The sequence below is a fragment of the Nanorana parkeri genome, unplaced genomic scaffold (assembly GCF_000935625.1).
Source record: "Nanorana parkeri isolate BGI_ZX_2015 unplaced genomic scaffold, ASM93562v1 scaffold44, whole genome shotgun sequence".
Lineage (NCBI taxonomy): Eukaryota > Metazoa > Chordata > Amphibia > Anura > Dicroglossidae > Nanorana > Nanorana parkeri.
Window position 1 is genome coordinate 1,817,971 of NW_017306312.1, and position 24,560 is coordinate 1,842,530.

The 24,560-nt window shown below is 37.1% G+C and overlaps 1 protein-coding gene across 2 annotated transcripts in view; it reads right to left on the reverse strand.

Annotated features, from left to right (window-relative positions):
• The window catches only part of LOC108800631 (mitogen-activated protein kinase kinase kinase MLT), a 120,836-nt gene that overhangs the window by 52,194 nt on the left and 44,082 nt on the right, over nt 1-24,560 (reverse strand). For both annotated transcript variants that reach the window (XM_018572621.1, XM_018572627.1), the window contains exons 8-10: nt 23,445-23,519; nt 22,300-22,406; nt 12,733-12,868 (exon numbers count right to left, since the gene is read on the reverse strand). In XM_018572621.1, the coding sequence (XP_018428123.1) occupies nt 12,733-12,868; nt 22,300-22,406; nt 23,445-23,519 (318 nt within the window). The remainder of the gene's footprint in view (nt 1-12,732; nt 12,869-22,299; nt 22,407-23,444; nt 23,520-24,560) is intronic.

Here is a 24,560-nt window from a genome sequence, read left to right on the forward strand (position 1 = left end):
CCTTGCAGGGGACATCAAAGTCCAGGCGCACAGGGGCCCGCGGAAAAACTGGCGCCCCCGACCGCAGCCGCGGCGCCAGTAACCTGAAGGAAACGCTGTGACTGGGTGGCCGAGACCCCCAGTCATATGCACCCCCCTGGGACGAACCCACAGGTCACCCCGCCGGAGCGGGGCCGCTGCAGCTGACCCACCGCAGCGGGTCTGCATGCGTTCGCTGGTCATCCAGGGGAGACTCCAAGGATCCAAGACATCCAGCCTGTCGCCCAGATAACACTTGCTAGAAGATCTGAAAAAAATCAGGAAGCAGGTAAGAATACCCAAGAAAAAATTCTTAGCTCCTTACTCCTGACGCTAGGCAAAAAACTGGAGACTTGTCAGCAGGTGGGGGGTTTGGCCACCGGCAGGGGCCGCCCCTAGGCTGTAATTGGTCTTTAGTTTTGTGCCTAGCGTCCTTCTCCTGCAGGTGGCGATATTACCCTACAGTACATGATCTCCGATGTTGTGCAATAATTTTAGATTTGTTACACTGGATATTATTTTTATTATTAAATTGTATATAAATAACATAACACATTGGATAACACATTGGATGTGATTCAATATAGAAGCTGCAACACTTTTCTGGAGGTATGGCTATATTAGAAAAGGATGTGGCTGATTGATGACAAGCTTTGGAACTGCTCTTTTGCTCGTTCCAATGCATGGGACAAATTTAAATAGTTCTTATATGTGACAGTTTTACATCATTGTGTCGCTATGGCTGGAGCAAATTAAAAAAGAAATCCTGCCATATCAGTAAGATCATAAGACCACTCCCATGTTACAAATACATTGTGTCGCATGTGGGAGTATTGTGTCAAATCTTTAACTCAACTTGCGTCACAATTATGTATCAGATTCATATACACCTTACCGGCACAGACATCAATCTGTCGCCATTTGTCGCACTACCACGAGGCAGATTTCTGATGAGTATTTACAACAATTTTATGCATTTCGCATATTATTCCTACGTTTTACATTGTTTCATCTTTAGTCAGTTAATACAAATTTAAATGGAAATTCTATGCAAGCCAACACAGTGCTACATTGTATATGAAATAGTGTATAGTGCAAAAATGATCAGCCGGGTTAGCTAACAAAATAGATGGTCAAGACAAGTTTGGAGCATGGTTTTTATTAATTACAAACAGGTGCTAATTCAACAAACAGGTAACATGCAAATACTTCATGCAAGGTATGCTCAGAGATATTTAATAAAGCACTTAAAATGAAGGAGAGCTTGATTAAAATGAAACAAATCATAAAAATTAGCTTCTAATATGCTCTTTTTCAGAATGATTAAACTTAAGATATCTGAAAAACAAGCGATGGAAGTGGAAAATATATTAAACAGCACAAATGGATAGCAGATTTGTTATAATACACTATAGCTGGTATCTCTCAGAAAAAAAAAAAATGAACTCACAACTGAAAACAGCTTACAATTAGCTATATAATTGCCCTTATGGTCTGTCAAAGCATATTATAATCAGACATGCTTGAATATATTGTATGAGCTCTTATGTTACAATAGGGCAATGCATATTTAGGTGGTTTCAGTTTTGGTATTTTGTAACAGTAACATTTTATGTCAAAATACCATACAGAGCTAATTCCTTCCAGGAGGTGTAATATATTCAAGTAGGGGTGATATGAGGTATGGCTATGAGATACAAGCGGCACGTGTTCTTATTTTTTTAATACACATATTAATTATATACTTTTGCCGACACACTTTACACTAAAGACACTTTATTAAATATCCCGCTGCTTTCTCATTGCACTATTAATACAGACATAATATGTTTGTGATGCCAAAATATCAGTGAAGTACATTAGTTAGTAAATGTTGTATTTAGTTATTAATAGAAAACAATAAAAGTAAATATTTGTCATACTATTTGGTTGAAAAGAAAAACATACATATTTAATTCTCTCTCCCTCTCTTCACACACATACACACATATATATTATCACTTTATAAAGTTAATTTTTTTAAAGTTTGAAATAGGAGTCATCAGATGCTGCTACTTGATGTTTCAGAATCAGCTGGTTCCCTGAGCACTGGTCCTGGTATCCTGTTTAAGGGTGGCTCCTTTCCCTTGCTGGGTATGGAGCCACCCTTGTGTGTGCTAGGGATGCACCAACACTGGTTTTTGGTATCGAGTACCGATATTTTTTTTTTATGGTACTCGCCGATACCGATATCGGAAATCCTCTTAAGGAAGCCGGGGGGTGTGTAATAACTCGCTGCCCGGCTTTCTGAATAGACGGGAAACTGGCTCCATGCTACCTTGTCCCCAGGTGACAAGGAAGCACGGAGCCGGTTCTCTGGCCAATCAAGAAACCTGGGGCGGGGGGTCGGGGGGTAATGACTCGCCACCTGGCTTCCTGATTGGCCAACTTTCCGACCAATCAGAAAGCTGGGCGGCGAGTCATTACACGTTGCCCAGTTTCCTGACTGGCTGGGAAGCCAGCTCCATGCTCCCTAGTGACGAAGGAGCATGGAGCCGGCTTCCCGGCCAATCAGGAAGCCGGGGGCGAGTTACTATCCGTCACCTGGCTTTCTGATTGGCTGGGAACCGTGCACCATGCTTCCTGGTGACGACGGAGCATGGAGCCGGCTTCCAGGCCAATCAGGAAGCCGGGCAGTGTCTAACGACTCGCTGCACGGCTTCCTGATACCGGATGTTTCGGTATTGCGATAGGCATCTGGAGCATTTGGGCATGTATGAGTGCATCCCTAGTTCCCACAAACACGCAGGAACAGCAAAGCATGACACTCCCCTCCTTCCTCCTCCAAACTAGTAGATGGAAAACTGCTGGAGACTGCTCTGTCCCTTTTAATCTTGTACTGGACAGGAAGTTCTGGGAAGCTGAGCTGAGAAAGTTGGGGCTGCACAGAAACATCATGATTGTAAGCACTTGGGCAAAAATGTAAGTACATACTTTGCTGGGTAATGTATATTTAATTGACAGGAATTCATTATTGAAAAAAAGATTGAGAGTTTAATACTACTTTACTGCTGAACTCCAGGAAGATAAAATACTAATTAATTCAGGAATGCTTTCATTCAGATATCTTCGCTTGTAATATTAAAAGCAACTGATTTGGTAACAACCTATTAAAATCCCTGTACAATAGAGCTCAGGTAGGGAGAGGGATGGGCAGCACCAAGATCCAATCAGTTGTGATGCAGTGCTCATGTGCTAATAAGGAACATCCTTATGGGATGAGAGAGCAGAGTGATATCATCAGTGTGCTTCTACTTTACTCTCCAATCACAGGCTGGGGGGGAGGGGACAAGACCTCGTTCTACTACTTAACTGCAGTTAAAAAAAAAAAGTCAGGTCTTTAGGCTGGAAGCACTGTGTAAATCTCAACACAGGATGGACAGAAATACAAATTCTTTGGCAGGCAAAACAGCATTTGCATTTAATGTGTAATTAGCTATTTGATGTGTAAAGATGTAATTTAATAATGTAATGTAATGATGTAATAATATAATATATATGAATAATGTAAAGGTGTATCTATCTATCTATCTACCGATCTACCTGTCTATCAATCTACCGATCTACCTGTCTATCAATCTACCTGCCTATCAATCTACCTGCCTATCAATCTATCTACCTGCCTATCAATCTATCTACCTGCCTATCAATCTACCTACCTGCCTATCAATCTACCTACCTGCCTATCTATCTATCTATCTATCTACCTACCTGCCTATCTGCCTATCTATCTATCTGCCTATCTATCTATCTGCCTATCTATCTATCTGCCTATCTATCTATCTATCTATCTATCTATCTATCTATCTATCTACTGTTTAATTTAGCAAAATCCGTATACCTAATGGCTGATTCCACAACCAATATCTATCTATCTGCCTATCTATCTATCTGCCTATCTATCTATCTATCTATCTATCTATCTATCTATCTATCTACTGTTTAATTTAGCAAAATCCGTATACCTAATGGCTGATTCCACAACCAGATTTCCCAAAACCTGTGAGACGCACCTAAATTTCTAAAGACATTCAGTGTTCCAGTATATCTGGCTTACTAATGAGTTCATTATGTCAGAGAACAGTAATCAGGCAGCTCACTCTAATCAGTGTCCCTCGGCTGCAGTTAGCAGGACTCGCGGTTACAGGAACTTTTGTTCTTTTTTAGATGGTCATAATTACTCACTTTTATCTGGACTAATTCATCAGATCATTTTAGGAAATATCTATCAGGAATAATTAATTATATATTTTGTACCATGTAAGTACATGCGCCAAAAAAAATTACATATTGATTCAACTATACTAAAAGCCTGAATACACTCTAATCACACACACATGTACTGTATACCGAACGCACAAGATGAGAACTTTTTTTTTTCCTTGGCAAAGAAATTTGTATTAATTTACCAAAAAATGAAATATAAAAAACCTGATAGATGTGCAGAAAACTGCCTAATGTAGTTACAACACATATGATGTTAACAATATTTAGCAACCTTGTCACATCAATGCAAACAATGCAATTATCAGTAGATTTAATGACAAAAAAAGTGATTTTTATTAAAGGGTTTGCAACAGATAAATAAATGAATGTAACCATTTTTTCTTTCACAGTGAATGTCCATATACTTCTGTATACTTCCCACACACATGACATATATACTGCTTCAATACTGCATCTCATAAAGACATTAATAGGTGTGCAGCACTTTAACATCCACTGCATTGTAACATGACAGCAATGCCTGGAGATCTGAATATGCGAGGCAATAATCTCCAAAATATGTTTTTAAAAGGCTGAGAAGAATTACTGCAAAGGATATTTTCTGATCAATAAATTTGAGGGTTTTTTTTAACCACTTCAAGACCAGGTGTTTAGACCCCCTTCCTGGCCAGGCCATTTTTCGGTATTCAGCGCTGCGGTACTTTGACTGACATTTATTCCGTCATGCAACGCTGTACTGAAATTAATTTTATACCAGATAGAGCTTTATTTTGGTGGTATTTAAACACCACTGGGGTTTTTATTTTTTACTATAATTAGGAAAAATTACAGAAACTTTTGAAAAAAAAAAGGGTTTTTTTACATTATGTTAGGAAACATTTATTATTACCCAGTTTTTTGGTAAAATATAAAAGTTGGGGTCACGTTGGGTAAATAGACACCAAACATGTCAAGCTTTAAAATTGCGCGCACCCGTGAAATCGCAGAAAACGACCATACCCGAAATTGGCCATAGGCGACGCTTTAAAAGCTTTTACCGCTCATCAGTTTAGTGTTATCAGTGATTGATGGCCCTAGATTTATTGCTCTCACTCGAACATTGTGTCGTAATGGGCGCAATAATCTTTTTTGCATGTATGCCCCCCCGACGCATGTTTGCATGCGTGTATGTATGGGTAGGGACTTTAAAACATTTTTTATTTTTTTTATGTGTAACTTTAATTTTTTTTTTGGAGGGGGGGCTTACATTTTTTTTCCACTAAACTTTATTGCTATCACATACGGGGGCTAATTAAACTCCCCTATGTGATAGCAAAATATGTGACAGGTCCTCTTTATGGAGACATCAGGGGTCTCCAAGACCCCTAATGTCACCTAGGACCCCCCCCAAAAGAAGCTGATGAAGCAGAGATCTGCTCCATCAGCTTCTTTCCAGCTTCTGAAGCTGGAGAGTGACACAAGAATGTGGAAGTGATGTACAGTATTATACAACACTTCCGCATTCTTGCAGAGGAGAGGGGACCGGAGGGAGCTCGTGTACCGAGCTCCCTCTGATCTCCTATGACACAGCCGAAATGCTGATCCCGGGCTCGCACCGGGCACAGCGGAGCCCGGGATCAGCGGGACAACGGCAGGGGTCCACACACACACCGTGGATTGGGAGACTCTACAGCCGGCGCATCGCTTGTATGGTAACAGGCATCGCTGCCTGTTTTTAAAAAACGGCCATTTCCCACTCGCCGCTCAGGCGTGTCGCGCGCGCTGCTCGAGGGGGCGTGTCTGAGCGGATGTCTAAAGACGCCCGCTCAGATCTAGAGACCTCTCGGCCGGCCGTTTTTTTACAACGGCCGGCCCTGAGGTGGTTAAAGAGTGAAAATATTTACCTAATTTATCCAACCATGTGAAAAGCAAAATCCTGATCACTGTAAATACCCAATACATGTGCAGATGCTTTTCACATGATTGGATAATTAAAGTGAATACTCTCAAACATTTTTCAAAGAAGCTTCTTAACTGCTTTACTAAATTGGCTTATTTGTCTGAAGGGAATACTCCTCAATAGAATAGCCACAGCAAAGAAAAGTGACAGGGGTTTTACCCTTCCCTATCCAAAACCGGAAATAAAGTTTTGGTTATTCTTTAATTCAATATGCTGGAAAAACTATGTAGCTGATACACTATCCCCTGGTATAACCATTTTTTGTCTGCAGTTAGCTGCGGGTCTTTTTGGTTAAAGCTGGTTGTACACTGGTAGAGTTTCCTACAAACTATCTCAAAACGTCTTGAAAAATCTCTTCAGAACATTCGATAATGCCATCAGAGAACTGTAGAATGTCATCTGAAATTTTGTTTGATTTTAACATTTGATTTTGGAATTAATAGAGTTTCCCGAATTTCGTTCCTCTGAGAAAAATTTTCCATTGTGCTTTGATTATTTTTTATAATATATTTTTATTTTAACAAAAGAAAAACAGCAGAAAAAAAACAGGCAAAAATGACAATAGGGTATATATATATATATATATATATATAATAAGGCAGATATGTTCCAGAAATGTCCGGTAGCATATCAAAGAGGTCAAAGACAGATGGGAGCTTCCAGCTACATCCAAAGCACCAACTTGAGCGTATCCAGGAATGAGGTGAAAACTCGACTGTAAAATCTGCTTTTTCAAATTTTTTCAACATTACAGTTGAAAACAATCGCGAGTTGGCCCTATTAACTATTGGAAAATCGAACAAACGTTCCGAAAAAAATGTTTTTAATGAAATTCTACTAGTGTATAGCCAGCTTAAGTCCTCAGGGACCATTAGTGAACAATCAATCTTGCCACAGATTGCTAGGTTTACACAAATATGCATTTATTGACACTTTTCATTGCACATTGATGGGTTCTATACAAAACCTGTAATGTGATTTCTAAAGGAAATTTGTTGCACCAGAACATATCTAAGGGTTTCACAAACAAATTAAGTGATTACAGTTGAAATCAAGATATTTTGTTTTTTTAATTGGAAATAATCTGGAAAAGTATGTGGATTTGGTTTTTATTTCATAATTATGGACTATTTTGCATTAATTTGTGACCTACAATCCCAATCGAATCCATTTAACATGTATTTTATAAGGCTCCATTTACACCTAAGTGATCTGTAGGTGCTTTGGATGCATAGAAGCATTTTTTTTTTAAACTGCAGCAGCTGAAAATATTTTGTGGCTTATATGAATTTGTTTCCACATGCTGAAGAGCACATAAAAATAACATACACACATTAAAATAAATCTCCTGTAAGCATTTATGTGCCTTTCAGGGAAAATGAAGAAATGGGAAAGTAAAGTTTTTAGTAACAAATTGTTAGTAAAGAAAAAACATAAAATAAAATGTACAGCAGTGCATTAAGAGGAAAACTCCACCTGTGTTAAAAAAAATTTGTTACATATAAAAATTACTATACACATGATTTTGCTTGTTGTAAAAAAATAAATTTTTGTTTCAATATAAAGCCAGCTATCGTTATCTAAGATTTTAGCAACAAAAAGTGAAAACTTATTTTATCACTAGCTGCTACCACTTCTTTACATTGAATACTCTACCTATAGTGCATAAAGATATCGCTACTTCCTTTTTACAAAAATTGCCCGCAATTGCAGATGCCACTTCCATGCAACCAATGCAATCATAGCAAAAGTATTCTGTTTTTCCTAGAAGTCTGCACAGAACTTGAGGTAAACTTCTAGAGATCCACAGCACAACCCTTAGGTATGCTGCAGTTACCCTTTGAGGATATTCAGATCATTCATATAGAGGGGTGCTTGGGATGCAATTTATTTTCTTATTACAGCTCTGGGAGGATCATGTTATTATAGCCAGCAGACCCTCAAACTTAGCAATACTCTGAGCCAGTTACTCCAATTGCTATCTCTGAATCTCTAGAACAGAAGCAGGTAAGAATCAGCAATGAAGTTTTCCAAAATCTAATTTTGTATATACCCGACATGAGAGGGCCGCTATTTATTCCTCAAATGTAAGATGTATAACAAGAATTATACATGAGTGAACATGTATCTCCCTAACCAAGGGCAGGCAACTGTGCTTTTGCACATACTTCACAAACTTCAAGACTATGCAGAAGGGCTTTTGGATCCTAGTGGAGGGACTTTAATATGGCCTTGGACCCTACCGCCAACACATTCTCTATGAAGATGCACATCTCTATGACCCACCTTAAAAAAGCTAGGCAAATGTTCCATAAAATAACAGCTCACAGATGTCTGGCACACCTCAGATCCTACTGACAGAGACTACGCTTATCTCTCCCCTCTACATTCCACCTACATCAGGATAGACTAATTCTTCCAGTCACAATGCCTGATTAGTTGGCAACTATGTTCCCAGATTGGCTCACAGAAATGGTCTGATTATTCCCCAAAACTATGTCTCCTTTTATATCCCTCATATGGCTAAACCATTCTCCTTGTTGGGATTAAAGAAACTTCACCTTACTGATATCCCTATTCAATTGGCAGTTAAAACAGTGATGGATAACTTAATATAAGACAATAGGCAGTATGAAACTGCTCTTCCGTCTAAATGCATTCTTCAAGGCATCTTAATAGCCCACAGTTCTTCTCTTGCGAAAAAAGAAGCCAAAAATAACTAGGATTGGTTCGGTTATTGGTTCAAATCCCAGGCAGAACATGGAGTTTGCTTGCTCTCCCTGTGCTTGCAAGGATTTTCTCCCGCACTCCAAAGACATGTTTTTAGGATTATTAGCTTTAGAATAATATACTGTATACCTGCGGAGAGAGGTATTCACTCTCCTTTTCCACCCTAAGCTTGAAAGAACCAGTAATCAACAAAACTTGGATTAAAAAATAGGTATCTAACAAGACTGGCCTACTTTTATTAGCTACAAGCAGACAAGTTGATACCTTTAATAACATGATTATTTGTCAAATCTTAGCCCATGTATGTTTACCTCAACCATACGTTACACATTCAGTACCGTTCAAAAGGAAACCCCATCAACAAACACAAAAAGCCTGAAAGATTAATACAACAGCAGCAGGAATCTTAGCATCAAAAACAAGCAAAATTATAACAAGTAAACCCAGAAAAAAAGTAGAATGAACTTTAGCTACACTGCACTTCTAAAAAAAAAATACCAGAAAAGATCTTATCATAGTGACATGTTGTTAGAATGTTGTTTAATATCACAGATAATTTGAGAATTTTTTTTTGGACTTCGAAAACACACAATTTTGCCAGTTCCATTCCCTTCAAGATCATTATAGGCCCAAAAAAGGGTTTACACCACTTAATTGGAATCTAGTCCATTTTTGAACACTCGACAATTTAATCCTGTGATGTGTTCTTGCTTCTTGTAAGAACATCCCTATTTATTCCCTTAAGCAAGGAACACAATGTGACTTGCCTTCTTTCAAGGATCTAGAAGCTGATACCGAGGTCACACATCACTACCAGCTGCCTGGCAGGTCAGCCAATTAATTTATAGTTATCTTGTAAAAGTTCCTGAGATCTTTCTCTTGGCAGAACACTACAGAGTGATAATATCCCAATAAATGTCATTCTTGATCAGCTCAGCTTGCACCATAACAAAAGCTATTAAAGGTGCAGTCCTGCCTGTATATTATTTTTTAGTTATCAATCTTATAAATCAGATAAAGCTTGAATTTTGCACACATATAATACAGGTCCATTTTTTTCCATTCTGCAGTGCATCTCAATGTCACTTCATCAATAGGTCGTTCCTCTGATTTGGCAAGGAAGTGCAAACCGCAACGACAACACGCAAAGTGCAATAATCCCCAGCAACCAATACGATTTTCTAGTTGACTGATGTCAAATCAAGGAAGCTTGCAAAGGGTTACTAACATTGCTATTTTCCTTACTAAATAACTGTGCGTGTGTCTTATTCTATCGCTTGATCAACGGGTTTTTAAACCATTACATACACATGGGAAGGTTAAAAAAAACAAAACACCTTGTTGGTGTTTTATAAACCGAGGATAAAAATAATAACTAAACCTACCATACCGGTGACCTTCTGAAACAAAGTGTATGACACAATATAAAAGAGCAGGGGCTTAAAAAATGAGTTTAGTTGTAATAAACCTGCCCCTCCCATCAAAAATGTACCATTTGTTAAAAGACCAATATAACAAAAATGATTGCATTTTGGTAACTATGTGGGTAATACCTGTAACAAAGAGTAAATTAGTTCCTTTTTTATTTTGCAAGTACTTATTTTTTATTTGTCTCCACATTTATACGCAAGTCAAGCTCTCCAGCAAAAGTGGGAGATACAGTGGTTGGGAAAAACCCCTTAACACAGCCAGGGGTGTGTTTACAATGATCGGCTCGTATCATTCCGTTTAAACTGTTCACAAGAGAAAAAACCTGTTGCTGTAACAGCTTAAAAAGTGTTAGTTGGAATCGTACTTGTTTGTTGCCCACTTAAGGTCCATCTAAAACTACAAAACTGCCCTGTCCACAGGGTGACAATGCAGTTGTACATTTCACTGCAGATCGAACAGCCTTGCCACCCTGTTAAAGGAAATGGAAAAATCAATGGATCTACTAACAGCATCAGCAGGTATTAAAACTATGCTACGGGTGGCTGTGTAATGCTAAAAAAACAGATATATTTACTCTGCACCGAGCTGACGTTTTGTTTACAATCTTGGCTCTCTGGTCCATTAATCTGTATCAGATATGGATGTGCATGTATGGGACATCAGGGAAGAAAGCCATGGTGGAGGATGTAAATAAAGCCATGACTGCCGTCACCCCATAGCTGTCACGGCAGGATAAAAATGTTCTCTGGGGTATATAAATAGGGCTATATTTCCAATCAAGAGGACAAGGGTTGGGCTAGAGCAGGTTTACCAACACTAAACCTTTTCTTTACAAATAAACTTAATGCAAAAATAATGATACTTTAAGATTGGCAATTACTTTGTTGCTGAGCTCTTTTTTGTTTAAATTTTAAAAGCACCTTGCAGTGTTACATTGAACTATTTCAGCGGAATGTGTTAGAATAAGAATAAGCACGACTGCATTGTAGAAAACATTGAGTGTCCTTGTGTTTAATAAAGCCATGCATTGACAGGCAATGACACCTTGGTGAGAACAATCCACTGTGAGACATAATGTACATGCATTCATTATTTAGCGTTATTTGATCTAAGTATATGTAAGGATTACCTACTTGGTAATTTAACCAAAGATACCTGCTACACAACCACATATTAATTTTCCAAGCGTTAGTTGTAGAAAAAACACAGTAATACGAAGAAGAATGATGGAAGAATCTTGTACTTTAAATAGAAATATAATGTGGACTAAAATAATTATATTTGATTAAAAAAGGGCACAAAAAGTCAGTGAAGGCTTTTAATACAATCCAGTTCGATCCCATTTGTTTATAAACATAAATAGAAGAAAAAGATTGTATAAGCCTTTTGGTTGTCCTCAGTTTAAAGGGTACTCATAGACATACAGATGAAGATGCCAGATGAAAATGATATGAGATGCCAGATGAAAATGGCTGGATTGGGTGACAATCTTATTTCTGTGGTAGACTGATGTGAAGATGGTTACAACCCTGACCCTACTGATTTAAACCCTCCTGCTAATAAGGTAACATCAGCATCACCCCCTTCCCTTCACCCTACTCTTTCCTCTTTACTATATCTGTATATTTGGCGAAGCTAAGTTTGCAAGCATGCTCTAAGGTTGATTTTGCCTGAGTATGGTCAAAAGTTATACAAAGCTTCACAAACCCATAAAGAGAACCTGTACTTTTCCCATTCAATCCAGAGTAGAAGGTGCACTATTGAGCCTGTACTTACTTCCCTCACACTCCCCTGCAACCTCATCTGCAGACCAGAGCCTTGAGTAAAACGTGACATATCTAAGCATGAGGGAGCATGTAACTTCATACTCCCACAATGCAGTGCTTTTTGCTGGAGTGACCAATTATTAGGCCCAAATGCTGTCGTGTTGAAAAAGGGTCCTTAGCCCTCAGTAAGCTTAGACCCATTGTATGGTCAGAACTTACAAAATGATTTTGGGGGACTCTGGCTGTCAAATGGAAGTAATGTGTGAAAGCAAACTGAGGCTTATTTCACAATAATTACCACTCCTGCTATCCAGCTAACCTATTACTTTGTAATAAATTGACAACATCTAATATCTAACCGCTCCTTCAGTCAGAAGAGTCTCCCAAAGAACTTTAGCTAACTATAATTTAAAAGGAAAAAGGTTCCCACCATCTACTTGTCCTAATCAGTCAAAGAGTGTTCATATGCTACCTGACTACTAGTGATCTGGTAACCCTAAGTACAAAATGTTTTGTGGTAGAGGCCAAATAATATCATGAAGCGTAGTATAAGTTCTACCCCTTATAGGTGATTGTACCTACCGGTGTGTGCGACTGTTCTGTGAGCTTCTGCTCCCACATTTTTAAATGCTTCTCTCGTTCTTTCAGTTCTTGCTCCTTAAAGCTCAAGTCTCGCTCCAACTTTTTCAGCCTCTCCAGTGTTTCCTCAATTTCACATCTGTGCATTAGAAACACAAAGCATTTGTGTATTCGTCAGGCAAATTCAGTAAGCAAAGTTGAATCTAACAAGAAAGGCTGTGGTAATGTTTTTATATTTTATATACATTTGCTGCGGATAAACTACTTTAATAATCTGGAAAAAGATGAGAAAAATGATGTTCTTTGAAGTTCTTTGTTAACTTACAATAACAGTTTAATTACTGAACAGCTTTTGTAGGTCCATTATCTGCGAGGCTATGAAATACGCAAAAACATAATACGTTTGGCAGAGAAATATAAAACTAACTTGTGACATTACAGCACTATGTTTGCACACTTTTATAGTTGCTTTGATGGCACATACAATTATCAAACAGGAACATGAGGTAATTAATACCAATATTAAAAAACTAATTCTAACACGACATACAAGAAGCTAGGAAAGCTCAAAAAATAGTTGACTCTGCTCATTGTATTTGTCTTCCCATGATAAGAAACCACTAGAACAGTCTGATAATAACCTGGAACAGTCTGGTGGTGATGGAGTCTTGTGAGCAGGATGGGACAAGGCAAGCTTTTAGGTATTATGATTGGTGTACATGTCCAAATATAATGGCAGTTGTAGTTTAAAGCGGACCTTTACCTCTTTCACTAAAAATCCACTCAGCGTGCAGCTCTGCATGCCGATATGAAATCAGATTACATTCATTAGTTAAACAAACATATTTTTATTTTACTTACAATTACAGTTTCTACTTCCTGGTCCTCTTTGGCAGAAATGGCGTAACTGTGCTCACGCATTGCATGCTGGGAAGGTTACATCAGCAGAGCATTGCTGGGACATCTCATGAGATCTCAGGGAAATGATGTGCATGGTCACATGTCCTGGTCACATGTGCCGGAGTTCCAGAAAGTAAAGGGAGATCTAGCAATGTGACCTTAATTAAAAAAAACCACTGTGATAAGAATGGGGAGGAAAAGAAAAAAAGGTATGCAAAGAATAAAAAGCCGTCAATTATTTAGAAGTATCTGTTTGTAGATTGTCATTACTAAACATTTCAAAAAGGTGTGTGCTTGTTGTCATTTCAAAGATATTGGTAAAGTTCCTCTTTAAGTAGTCAAGATGACTCTTCTCTAGTCTATCTATAAATATCTTCGCACGATTTGGTCCCTTCTATTTCTCCATCGGCTGCTCTAATCTCCTAGTTCTAAAGAACACTGTGTTTATACAAGTATTGATTGGATTAGTTGGTGGTTTTTTTTCAATTCTCTAGCTTTAAAACCATGAAGTGGATATTACAGAGAGATTTACTTTCTTAAAACTCAGGTTGTGTTTAAAAGTTAATTGAATAAAATGTGGACATTTTGTGTCGTAGGGCATCAAACACAAAGCAATGGGGCTTCCACAAAAACCACCTTTTGAGAAATTCTCTTGTTTGATAGACAGATTAAATATACCATATATGGTCTAATACCTAGCAAAATGACCCTTTTATTATAACTTTTTTTTTAAATAATAATAAAAGTGGGACACACACAGACCACATGGTACCATATTCAAACCTACAACAAAGATAAAAACAGCCTTTACAAAGGCCAATATATTTTTTTCCAAGCAATGCAGAAATATAGATTTGGTTGCCGCTAGGAATTAAAATATTCCCCACTGGCAATCGGTAGGCGGTCAGCAATGGGAATTGTTCCAGAAATAAGGATCTAAGCAACGTGATCAAATAAGTTGAAGATGACATTTTTATACAAAGATTTTGATATATCATGATTCAATTCTACATACTGTTCTTTTGACCTTTTTATAAGCTCAGAGCAAGCCTACTTTTTTTTTTTCGGCAAATGCCTCTCCACTGTCAACATTACAAAACCAGATGGACGGCCACCTATCACTTAAGACAGATCTGCTACAGAAGCACATAACGGGAGAAGGGTTTGATCTTGCCAAAGTAAAAGCTGAGACAGTGGTGAATCCTCATTAAGTGTAGTACTTACACAATGAAAGGTAAAAATATAAAGACAGCCCCCCCTCCCCCTTTTTTTTTTTTTTTGCGCTGTGAAAAATAAATTCGATTTCGAAATGCACAGAATGTTTTTGTGTATTTTTTTTTTATTTGAACCACTGAGGAAAACTGGGTTGTATTGACTTGCACTGTGGTGATATTTTTATATTTTTTCTACAACAATAACATAATTGGTTATGGTTGCAATAGGTAAAAATTAATTTTATTTTTTGAATAAAAAATAATAATTTCAATAAACTAAATTTAGAATTATGTCTGGCTCTAGGCTTCCATAAACCAGATGTGCATTATAACATTTGAGGGACAATTGGGGAAAAAATTCATCAGGATTACCAGGACAGATAGTTTTTATCCAGTTACTATTAACTGAATTTCTAGAAATGTAAATAAATACCTATCTGATTTGATCTGATTCAACTATTTTCTATTGTGCTATTTTTTAGATTATTTTTAACTAGCTCTAAACTACTGCTATACTATTTTTCAATTATTCATTTTCTCAATCTGGCAACCCCATAGAGCATGTCTTCTTGAATGCAATCAATTTCTGCTACAAATAAACAATAACTATTCATATCTTTGTATACAATGATTTTAGAGCCTAGTTATACAAAACAAAAATTGTAAGTGTGAATTGCTATGCTATTGGTTTGACAAACAAGCAATTATTTTAAACACTGGATTTAAAACACAGTGAATTGAAAGTTATGTATTAAAACATTTTTTTTTCTACAAATCTAATAAATAATGAACCGTTTTTTTTGTGTCAGAAATAATGAACCTTTATTGTCAAAAATAATAATTAAAACTAAGACCATAGAATTTGAAGGTACGGCCAATTTTATTCAGAATGTTATTTGTGACAATATAGCTGAAGGAATTTTTGTAATTGTAAGTACCATTCTGAAAAATATATTACATTATGTTTAGACACTCCCTCCTTGCAAGCTAGTTTGTGACTGTGAACGTTTTAAACATTACATTTGGTTTTAAATAATACATTTGGTTTTTAGTAAAAATTGGTAAATAAGGAGTGTGTCAGAAGGAGACCTGGCAATTAACAGTCTTATGAAGCAGCTTGTGTGATACAAATATTAATCACATAATTTTGCATTTGTAAAATACATAAATTACTTTCCGTTAAATGATTAACAAATTTATATTAAAAGATGCATGACACAAATGCTTGAAAATAACCTTTGGCTTCATTATTAGGTTGCTATGTGTACCTTATACAGCAGTGAAAAACTAGCTCTTTAAAGAGGAACTTTACATATCTTTAAAATGACAAAAAACACACCTTTAGAAATGTTTAGTGATGACAAGCTACAAATAGATACTTCTACATAATTGCCGGCTTTGTATTATTTGCATACCTCATTTTTTTCCCCCCTCCCCATTCTTCTGACAGTGGCCATTTTTGCTAAGAGCAGATTACTAGATCTCCCTTCACTTCCTGGAACTCTGGCACATGTGACTAGAACATGTGACCGTATACATCATCTCAGGGGAGGAAAATACCTTTCACTGAGATCTCATGAGATTACAGATGAGATTTCCCAGCAATGCTCTGCTGATGTAACCTTCCCAGGATGCAACGTTTTGGCACATTACATTATTTGTGCCAAAACTGGACCAGGAAGGGGATGAACTCTATTTGTAAGTAAATGAAAAACAAGTTTGTTTAACTAATGAATGTAAGATGATTTTAAATCAGCATCCAGAGCTGCATGCTGATGTGATTTTTAGTGAAAGGGGGTAAAGCGCTACTTTAAAATTTTGATGATGATGGTGGTGATGGTAGAACATCTACTTCTACAACGTAAATCATACTATAGCTACTACATTATTTTCTTATTACAGTAATCATGTAGTGTGCAACAGCAGCAACTTCTACCTTCATAATCTAACCTGTATAGGCAAGAATGATAACTTTCTTTAAAGCCTCTGACCACCAAGCACATGGGTTAATCTTGGGTGTAGACACTGCTATCTTGCCACCCCCATGACCAGAAGATCCCACATATGTACATAACATTCTGCTCTGTACAACATATCAGCAGATATGTGTATGTTAACATTAGAAATAGTGAATAAAGGAGTAAATGGGTAAGTTATTTTTTGACCAGTGACAAGATTTGAATATTACAAAGCAGTAGAGTTTTACAGCCTACACAACATGGATATAGAATATAAGATCTGATTACTGATCTAGTAAGTACTTCCCATTACCCACATTTCCATGTACACTCTTTAGTGAGTCTGAGATGAGATGTTCTTGTAATAAAAAAGCAATACTTTAGGCTTTGCCATAACACAATGCGCTCTAACCTTAACACCCCAAATTGGCTTTTTCTCCTAGTAGAAATATTTTGTGAATCAGGTATTACAATCCCAACTGGAAAGTCCCAGGCATTAGCGAAGGCCTGGAACTTTTCCCTTGAAAATCTCAGGCATTAAAGGAAAGCTATCATGGAATAATTTTATGTTATTATTTTTACATTTTTTAAAACTGATTTTCAATATCTGCTAATTGTATTACTGTTAATATAAATCTTTGGCAAAAAATAAACAAACACATTTAATAGAAGGTGAACCCAGCACAAAGGATTTAGAGAGCATTATGGGTTTTCAAAAGAGAGTGTAGTAGAATCTGTTTGCCTTCTTACGCCTTCTCTTTAATTGCCGTGTGTGTAAATTTCAGCTTGAGTTAAAAAGTTCAGCTTGATGTTAAAAAACAACTTTCTTTTAGCAAAGAATATAGGCACAGCTCAGAGAGCATGTGAAAAGAAGCCTAAATTTCCACCTGCTGGTTGAAAATGAAAATACAAAATATTATTATGCAATATTTCATACTTACCAGTCTAAAACGAAAAGATATTTAAAAATGTTCCTTTTTTTAACTCGAAAACAAAAAGAACAAATATATATATATACACACACACAGAAAATATATATATACACAGAAAAAAAAAAAATACATTTTATATATATATATATATCACCACTAAACGTCAATCATTCCTCAACCTTTTCTCTGTTTAATGATGTGATATGTGTTAATATATCTTGAGAGGCCAGTAATTAGCACACCATAAGCCAATAGATCACAAACAGATGAGTAAATAAACAAAATCCTGTATTTCAGTATGCCTATGAATTAAAAAGAAGTAAGGTAATCTGAAAAAGGCAATTGAAGCAAGACATCCCAAACATTTTCCATAAAGTAAAACATTTGAAAACAAAGTAATGGGCTAAAATACCACATAAATGCTGCACAGATGTTTAAATCAGATACAGAAAATATTTATTGAGCTTATTGCCAATAACGGAGGCTGAACTAATTACTAAATATGAGTTCACTTATTTTTATTTTTGATGCCTCGATTGTTTAAACTCTCTGCTTAATAAATGCAATGTAAATGCTGTGCGTGCATTGCTTGTTACATAAATCTGTTTTTATTTATTATTATGAGTTAGATGATGTCAAGTTCACATTTTACAAGGCATACATGCAGAAATCCATAAATGTCCTAAGGGTTCAAAAATGTTATGGAACGAGGTTTGCCAGTTTAGTTTTTTTTAAATGCACAGTGCATGCAGCTTGCATTCCCCAACAGCAGATGGCGCAAAACATTCTCAACATCTACTAAGCCATTCCTGCTTCTTCGCACAGTTGATTCGGAATAGGAATCATGTCAATGTTAAATCATGCTATTTATACTCCTATCATGTGATCTGGCTGCAAGCTCGTAGTCACTTTTTCCATTTGCAATGTAGCAGCTTCAACCTGCCGATTTCAGGTTTCAATAAAACAAGGATGTTGTTTGTTTGCTCTGGGTTCTCTCCGTCTCTCTCTGCTGTCAGTCTTGGAGATTTTGACTGTATTGCTCACATTTCATAAGAAGCTTTGAATATTCTTGGATCAGTGTAAGAGTTTTCCCTGGCCCACGTCCAGGCGTTCCTAATATAGCCTGCAGTGGGAAACTTGTAGTACAAGTCCCACTGGAGTTACAGATTTGTTTTCAATGTCCCTTAGCGAATGCTAAAAAGAGCAGATGCCTCCAGTTTATAGAGGACTGAGAGTGGGAGTCTGGGTTTTCATACAACGTCAAACTGGGAAAAAGTATTTTCATAAAACTGATTGTCTTAGCATGTGGGTAAGTTGTTAAAGTGCTAATTTTATTTTAAAGCTTATTCTTCGTACTTATTTATAAAGTGCCAAATTATCCCATGGCGCTTCACAAAGGAATCATTCACAATTATTCAAAGTTATTACAAGAATCACATACCATTTAAAGTGTATGTAAAGGCAAAATATTTTTTTTTAGTTTTGGATAGAGCAGGGAAGGGTTAGGCTGGTTGCCAAGTTTTTATTGTGGTCTATTTCACCAGTGTCACCAAGACAAAAAGTAAGAGGAAATTCTAAATTTTAGAGTTGCCATGAGAGCAGGAGGTGCAGGAAAGTCTTCCAAAGGAAACAAATGTTCTGGTGATACCTGTCTATGACGGAAGATTTCCTTTTGCTTCCTGTTGAGTCTACAAGACAGGAAGTGAAGGTAAATCTTCCCAGCGGAATATAGAAGACACATAATTAGCTGATTTCATCCCTTGCCTTCTCTATCCAAAACAAAAAAAAATAAAAAGATTCAAGCTTTGACTATACATACACTTTAATCCTTAATATTATACTCATTATTATTCTCATCCCTTTTGCCATGACAGCAAGAGGTGCAGGAAAATCTTCCAATGGAAACAAGTTCTCTGGTGACATCTAAGATGGGAGATTTCCTTTTGCTTCCTGTTGAGTCTACAAGACAGGACGTGAAAGAAAATCTTCCCAGCAGAATATAGAAAGCACAAAATCATCTGATTTGATCCCTGCCCTACTCTATCCAAAACTAAAAAACAAAAACAAAATGTTATACACGTTAACATTCACTTTAATCTTTAATGCCCCAGTTACACTCATACATGCAGCAGGGCTAATTATGGATAGAGACCTATACACCTACCAGTATGTTATGTTGCATTGTGGAAGGAAACCAGTGCACCAAACAATTTCCATATACAGTATACTCATGCCATATCCTTTAATAGGTATATAGTGGAGGTTTTGGTCCAGACATTAAGTTCCTTTCTCTGTCATCCCCAACATCAACTGCCAGTCAGTGGCAGTTAGTACATGGAGACACAAGGTACACAACTGTCATGTGACCATGTTCTACCAACTTCTAAAATGTTTTAAAATATTTAAATATGGTTAAACAGATCAATTTAATGTACATAATCCAATCAATGTGTGTTCATGGTTTAAAAACCTTGTATCTGTCTATGGTTTAAAAATAGCTGTATGGGCAGGTGGTCATATTCGCTTATTATTATATATGCAAAATCTGCTTCCTGATAGTGCCTTGCTGATCTGGTTAAGTAACAGTCTATCAAGTTAGGCAATAGGCTAATAAAGTACAATACTCTACTACTGCTAAAAGTCTACCACAAAGGGTAAATCATAATGATGGTACCAGAAGTCTGCAAACCTGGATGGCTACAAGGCACAGTAGAAGAAGAATGTCCATTGTGATATCATGGTGTATCAGCTGCCAGAACCTAACTATTTCTATGCTGAATCTTTTATTTGAGTTGAGCTATGCTTTACAGAGTATTTCCAGGCAACAAGTGACATCAATCAGTGTCCTCCTAAAAAAAATCCAAGAAACACCACGACTGCTACAGTTAGAACGTTCAATGTAATCCATTGCAGTCAGGTTCCCCACAGCTCCTTACATGGGGGAGGTCTACGCCCTGAAGTCTGCCCTGTACACATTCTCTCCGTTTAAAGTATCATCGATCAGACTGAAATATTCAAGGCAGATCTGATTCTGCCTGGCAGTTATATAAGTATTGACATTTTGATACAATAGGCATTCAGTCCTAGAGAAGCCCCCTGTATGCATTTCAAGGCTTTCAAGGGTATGTCCACTTTTGTAGCCAAATTTGAGAACCTTAACCCTTGCAGTCAGATCACACCCTATACTCTTGCACCTAACCCTTGCAGTGCAGGGTAGCCCCATTGCAAGGGTGAGTTTTTGAGTAATTTAGATTTTTTTTCTAAAGGCCAGTTTAGAGTTCTTCTTTAAGTAGAAATATTTTTTTAAAAACAGTAACGGAGGTGACAGCTACGGTGCAACAACCAAGACCACTAAAAACTAAACAAAGGGCCTCAGGACACATATGTAGCATTTTTATAATAAGCCTTTCCCATGATTTGTAACACACATTCACGTATGGTATAACACGTTATTTTTTTTGCTTATGTGTTACGCAAAGTGGGGAAAACTCTGTCAACAAACACAGCCTAACCTATTCTTATGAGAGTGTAAAATTCGCCTGTTATCTTAATAGGCATGGGTTGGTCAAGAGGCCTCTCTCTTAATGGAAAGATTGGTGGAAAGATTCCCTTATGCAAGCTTTTTTTTTAAATGATTTACCATTTATTACATTAGACCTGATTAAGGCACAAATATTTACGGCAACCAGGATTTGTTTTTTTTTTAACGTAAAAGCATTGAAGCCAGATGATGTGAATAGAGTCCTCAGAAATGAATGGGATTATACACATGAATTGCATTTTGCCCTTTATAAGGACATGTTCACACTTCAGTTTTCCTACAGTAAAATGTTTATGTCTTACTGCATGAAAATGCATTGCAAATAAAAATTCCAATTATTACTATGAGGGTAATTTATATCTAAGTGTTGTAGCCCAGTGCATTGACAAAGACAAGACATGCAGAATTTTTTTTGTACATTGCACCCGAATGGTGAACACACAAAAACATGTACTTTAGTCACTTTTTTTTTTTTTAGCATATTTGCATAATAGAAAATCAAAAATGTTTTCACTAATCTTCTCCAACTCTTAATAACACATGAACAAAGCTGTGTGTTTATGTTTTCCTGTTTATAAACACACAAAAAACATGCAAAAACACACTTTATTTTTGCAAAAATGCATGTGCTATTATGCATTACAACATACATTATTGTGTGACCCTAAAGGTAAACATATACTCAGAAGCTGGCAGCATCTGAAAGCAGGTAACAGAAAAATAGACAAAGGGGCACTCGATTTTACCGGAACATTGTAGCTATTGCTATTTATTATTTCAGTTCACCTCTTTCTACTCTTTATTTGCATTGAGCAGCACTATTAATATTAATCCAGGTAATTCGATCATCAGAATGGCCATTGCAATATTAAGTAACTCAGGAGATTGCTATAAATAATAGAAGACGGTGCCACTTGTATGATTGTGTAAATGAGAGCAGATAATGATCTTTGCATGTTATGAAGATGATTAATAAAAGAAGAGAGCCTTTGATAATAATTTTGATGTATTAAATGTTACCATACCTCCATTCTGCCTTGTTATGTAAAAATGAATTGCACTGGTCTGGCAGCTTGCTGTCATTTGACATAGTTTCCAAGTTTGCTATTATTTGTTTGAATGATGGTCTTTTCTGAAAATAGAATTAAAAAAAAAAAAAAGGTTTTTGAAGCTACAATAAATAGACAGTAAAAACAATGCAGCAGTGAAGGGTTAAATGCCTTAGCCAGTACTATTTTCTGTCTGTTCCCTCATTCATAAGATTTTTGTCCTTTGCTTCCTGTCCTTGTAACACAGGGGCGCCCACTATTTTTCGTCTGGAGATCTACTTTTCAAATGACGAGCTCATTGAGATCTACCAACGAAAAAACACCTGCATTCAGGGGCGTGAGGGGGCGTAGGCTGCGCAGGCAGGCCCCTTGCCCACAGTGCGATCGCCTGCATTAGTGCCTGTGTTCCAGTCCAGTGCGATCCGCAAAAATGCTGCGAGCACTATTTTTGCAGATCGCACTGGACCGGAATGCAGGCACTAATGTGCCTGCGTTCCGAGTGCGGTGATCGCACTGTGGGCGATGCCATTGTTTTTTTAATTTCTTTTTTTACTATTTTTTATTTTATTTTCATTATTTATTTTAAATTTTCATAATTTTTTTTTACAGGTTTCAGATGAGAAAGGATGTGACTAACAGCATTAAACCTCTCTGTTTTAAGTGCCCCTTGCTAGCTTGAGATTTTTGTCAATGATAGCTGTCAGACAGGACAGTGCAGTATATAGCCAAAAATGTGTGGATACGTGACCATCACATATATGTGAGCTTGTTGGGCTTTCTTATCCAAGGTATAAAAATGCAGATCTCCAAATTAAACCTCCTGAATACAGAACATTCTCAGCTTGAGTCCACTGCAGAAAATAATGAGCACCTTCAGGATAGTTGTGCACATGACTGTGGATTTTTTTTTCCTATCAGTTCCATATGGTAGAGGAACAGTCATCTAACGTCCATAACAAAACTTGGAAATTCAACAAAAAAAAAAAAAAATACTTGAGCAATTTAATGTAGCAACTGATCTGTCTTGTTTTTTTTTGTTTTGTTTTTTTACAGCATAAGGGTTTAGAAAAAAGGTTGCTACACAATGCAAAGCAAACCCAATAAACCTCATCCCTAATTACCTTTGCATCAGCATCCCAGCACTGGCGCATGAGTTCTGCAAAACTTCTCGGACAGGAGCTCGGAATGGTCAGCCTCTGAAAATGTCATGTAACAAAGGTGCCCTCCAGATTAGATGAAACAATGCTAAAGCTTGGTTAGTTAACAGTTTTACTAGCCTAATATTTTTATGGTGGCAGAGAGAATACAACAAAATAACAGCACACACAACAATGCTACAGCTGGGACTTTCACAGCAACTTAACATTGGAGATTTAGACTGTTACACATAACTATTCCTTACTGGTTCTCTTTATTAGACTTCCTGGAGCTACAGGGCTGACCTAAAATGCCCAGACCAGAGAGAAGCATCAGGGAAGACAGCAGCAAATTGCGATTTTCAGTTATTTTATCACCCATTTTAGATCAGCCTCAAACATCCAGGAGAATTCTGCAGAGATAATGACATTTTCTATGTATGTCGTCTGCATGGTGTCTCTCTCTAATTTTCCCACCCTCATTCCCAAACCATGACTGGGGAGGGGCGGGGCTTAGGATAGCCATCTGCTGACAATCTCAAAGTTTTTGAGTTGTCACAGGAACAGGAGGTAGGTGCAAATCTCCCAGTAGGGATACCTGTTCCACTGTGTAAGTGTGTAAATGATTGAATTGCTCTTATTTTCAAGACTAAAGGTACAACATTATTAGATAATGTTGTAATTGGTGGTCCTGGGATCATGTTTTGAGTTCTTTCCAATAATCCTATTGAAAAACATTGAGCTTCTTATCAACTATACGTGGGCAAAAGCATAAAACAAAGGGTCAAGGTGTTATATAGAGCAAATATGTCAATAATAGATAAAACATCTTGACTATTACTAATTTTAACCCCTGTCATTTACTTATTGCTGCCTGTGTCCTTCAGAAAGATTTCTCTTCATTTTTTTTGTCCCAGAGACACAGTAGGAATTAAGAGGAGATCACTCAACAGCGAGAGGGTATTCCCTCTTACACAGCGGCACAGGGCTGCACACACGTTTAACCCTAACGTTTCACCCCTACACACAGGGGCTTCCTCAGAGGGACGTGTGGTAGAGATCTTCCATGGGTGAATCATAGAGATCTTGGATTTAAACGTG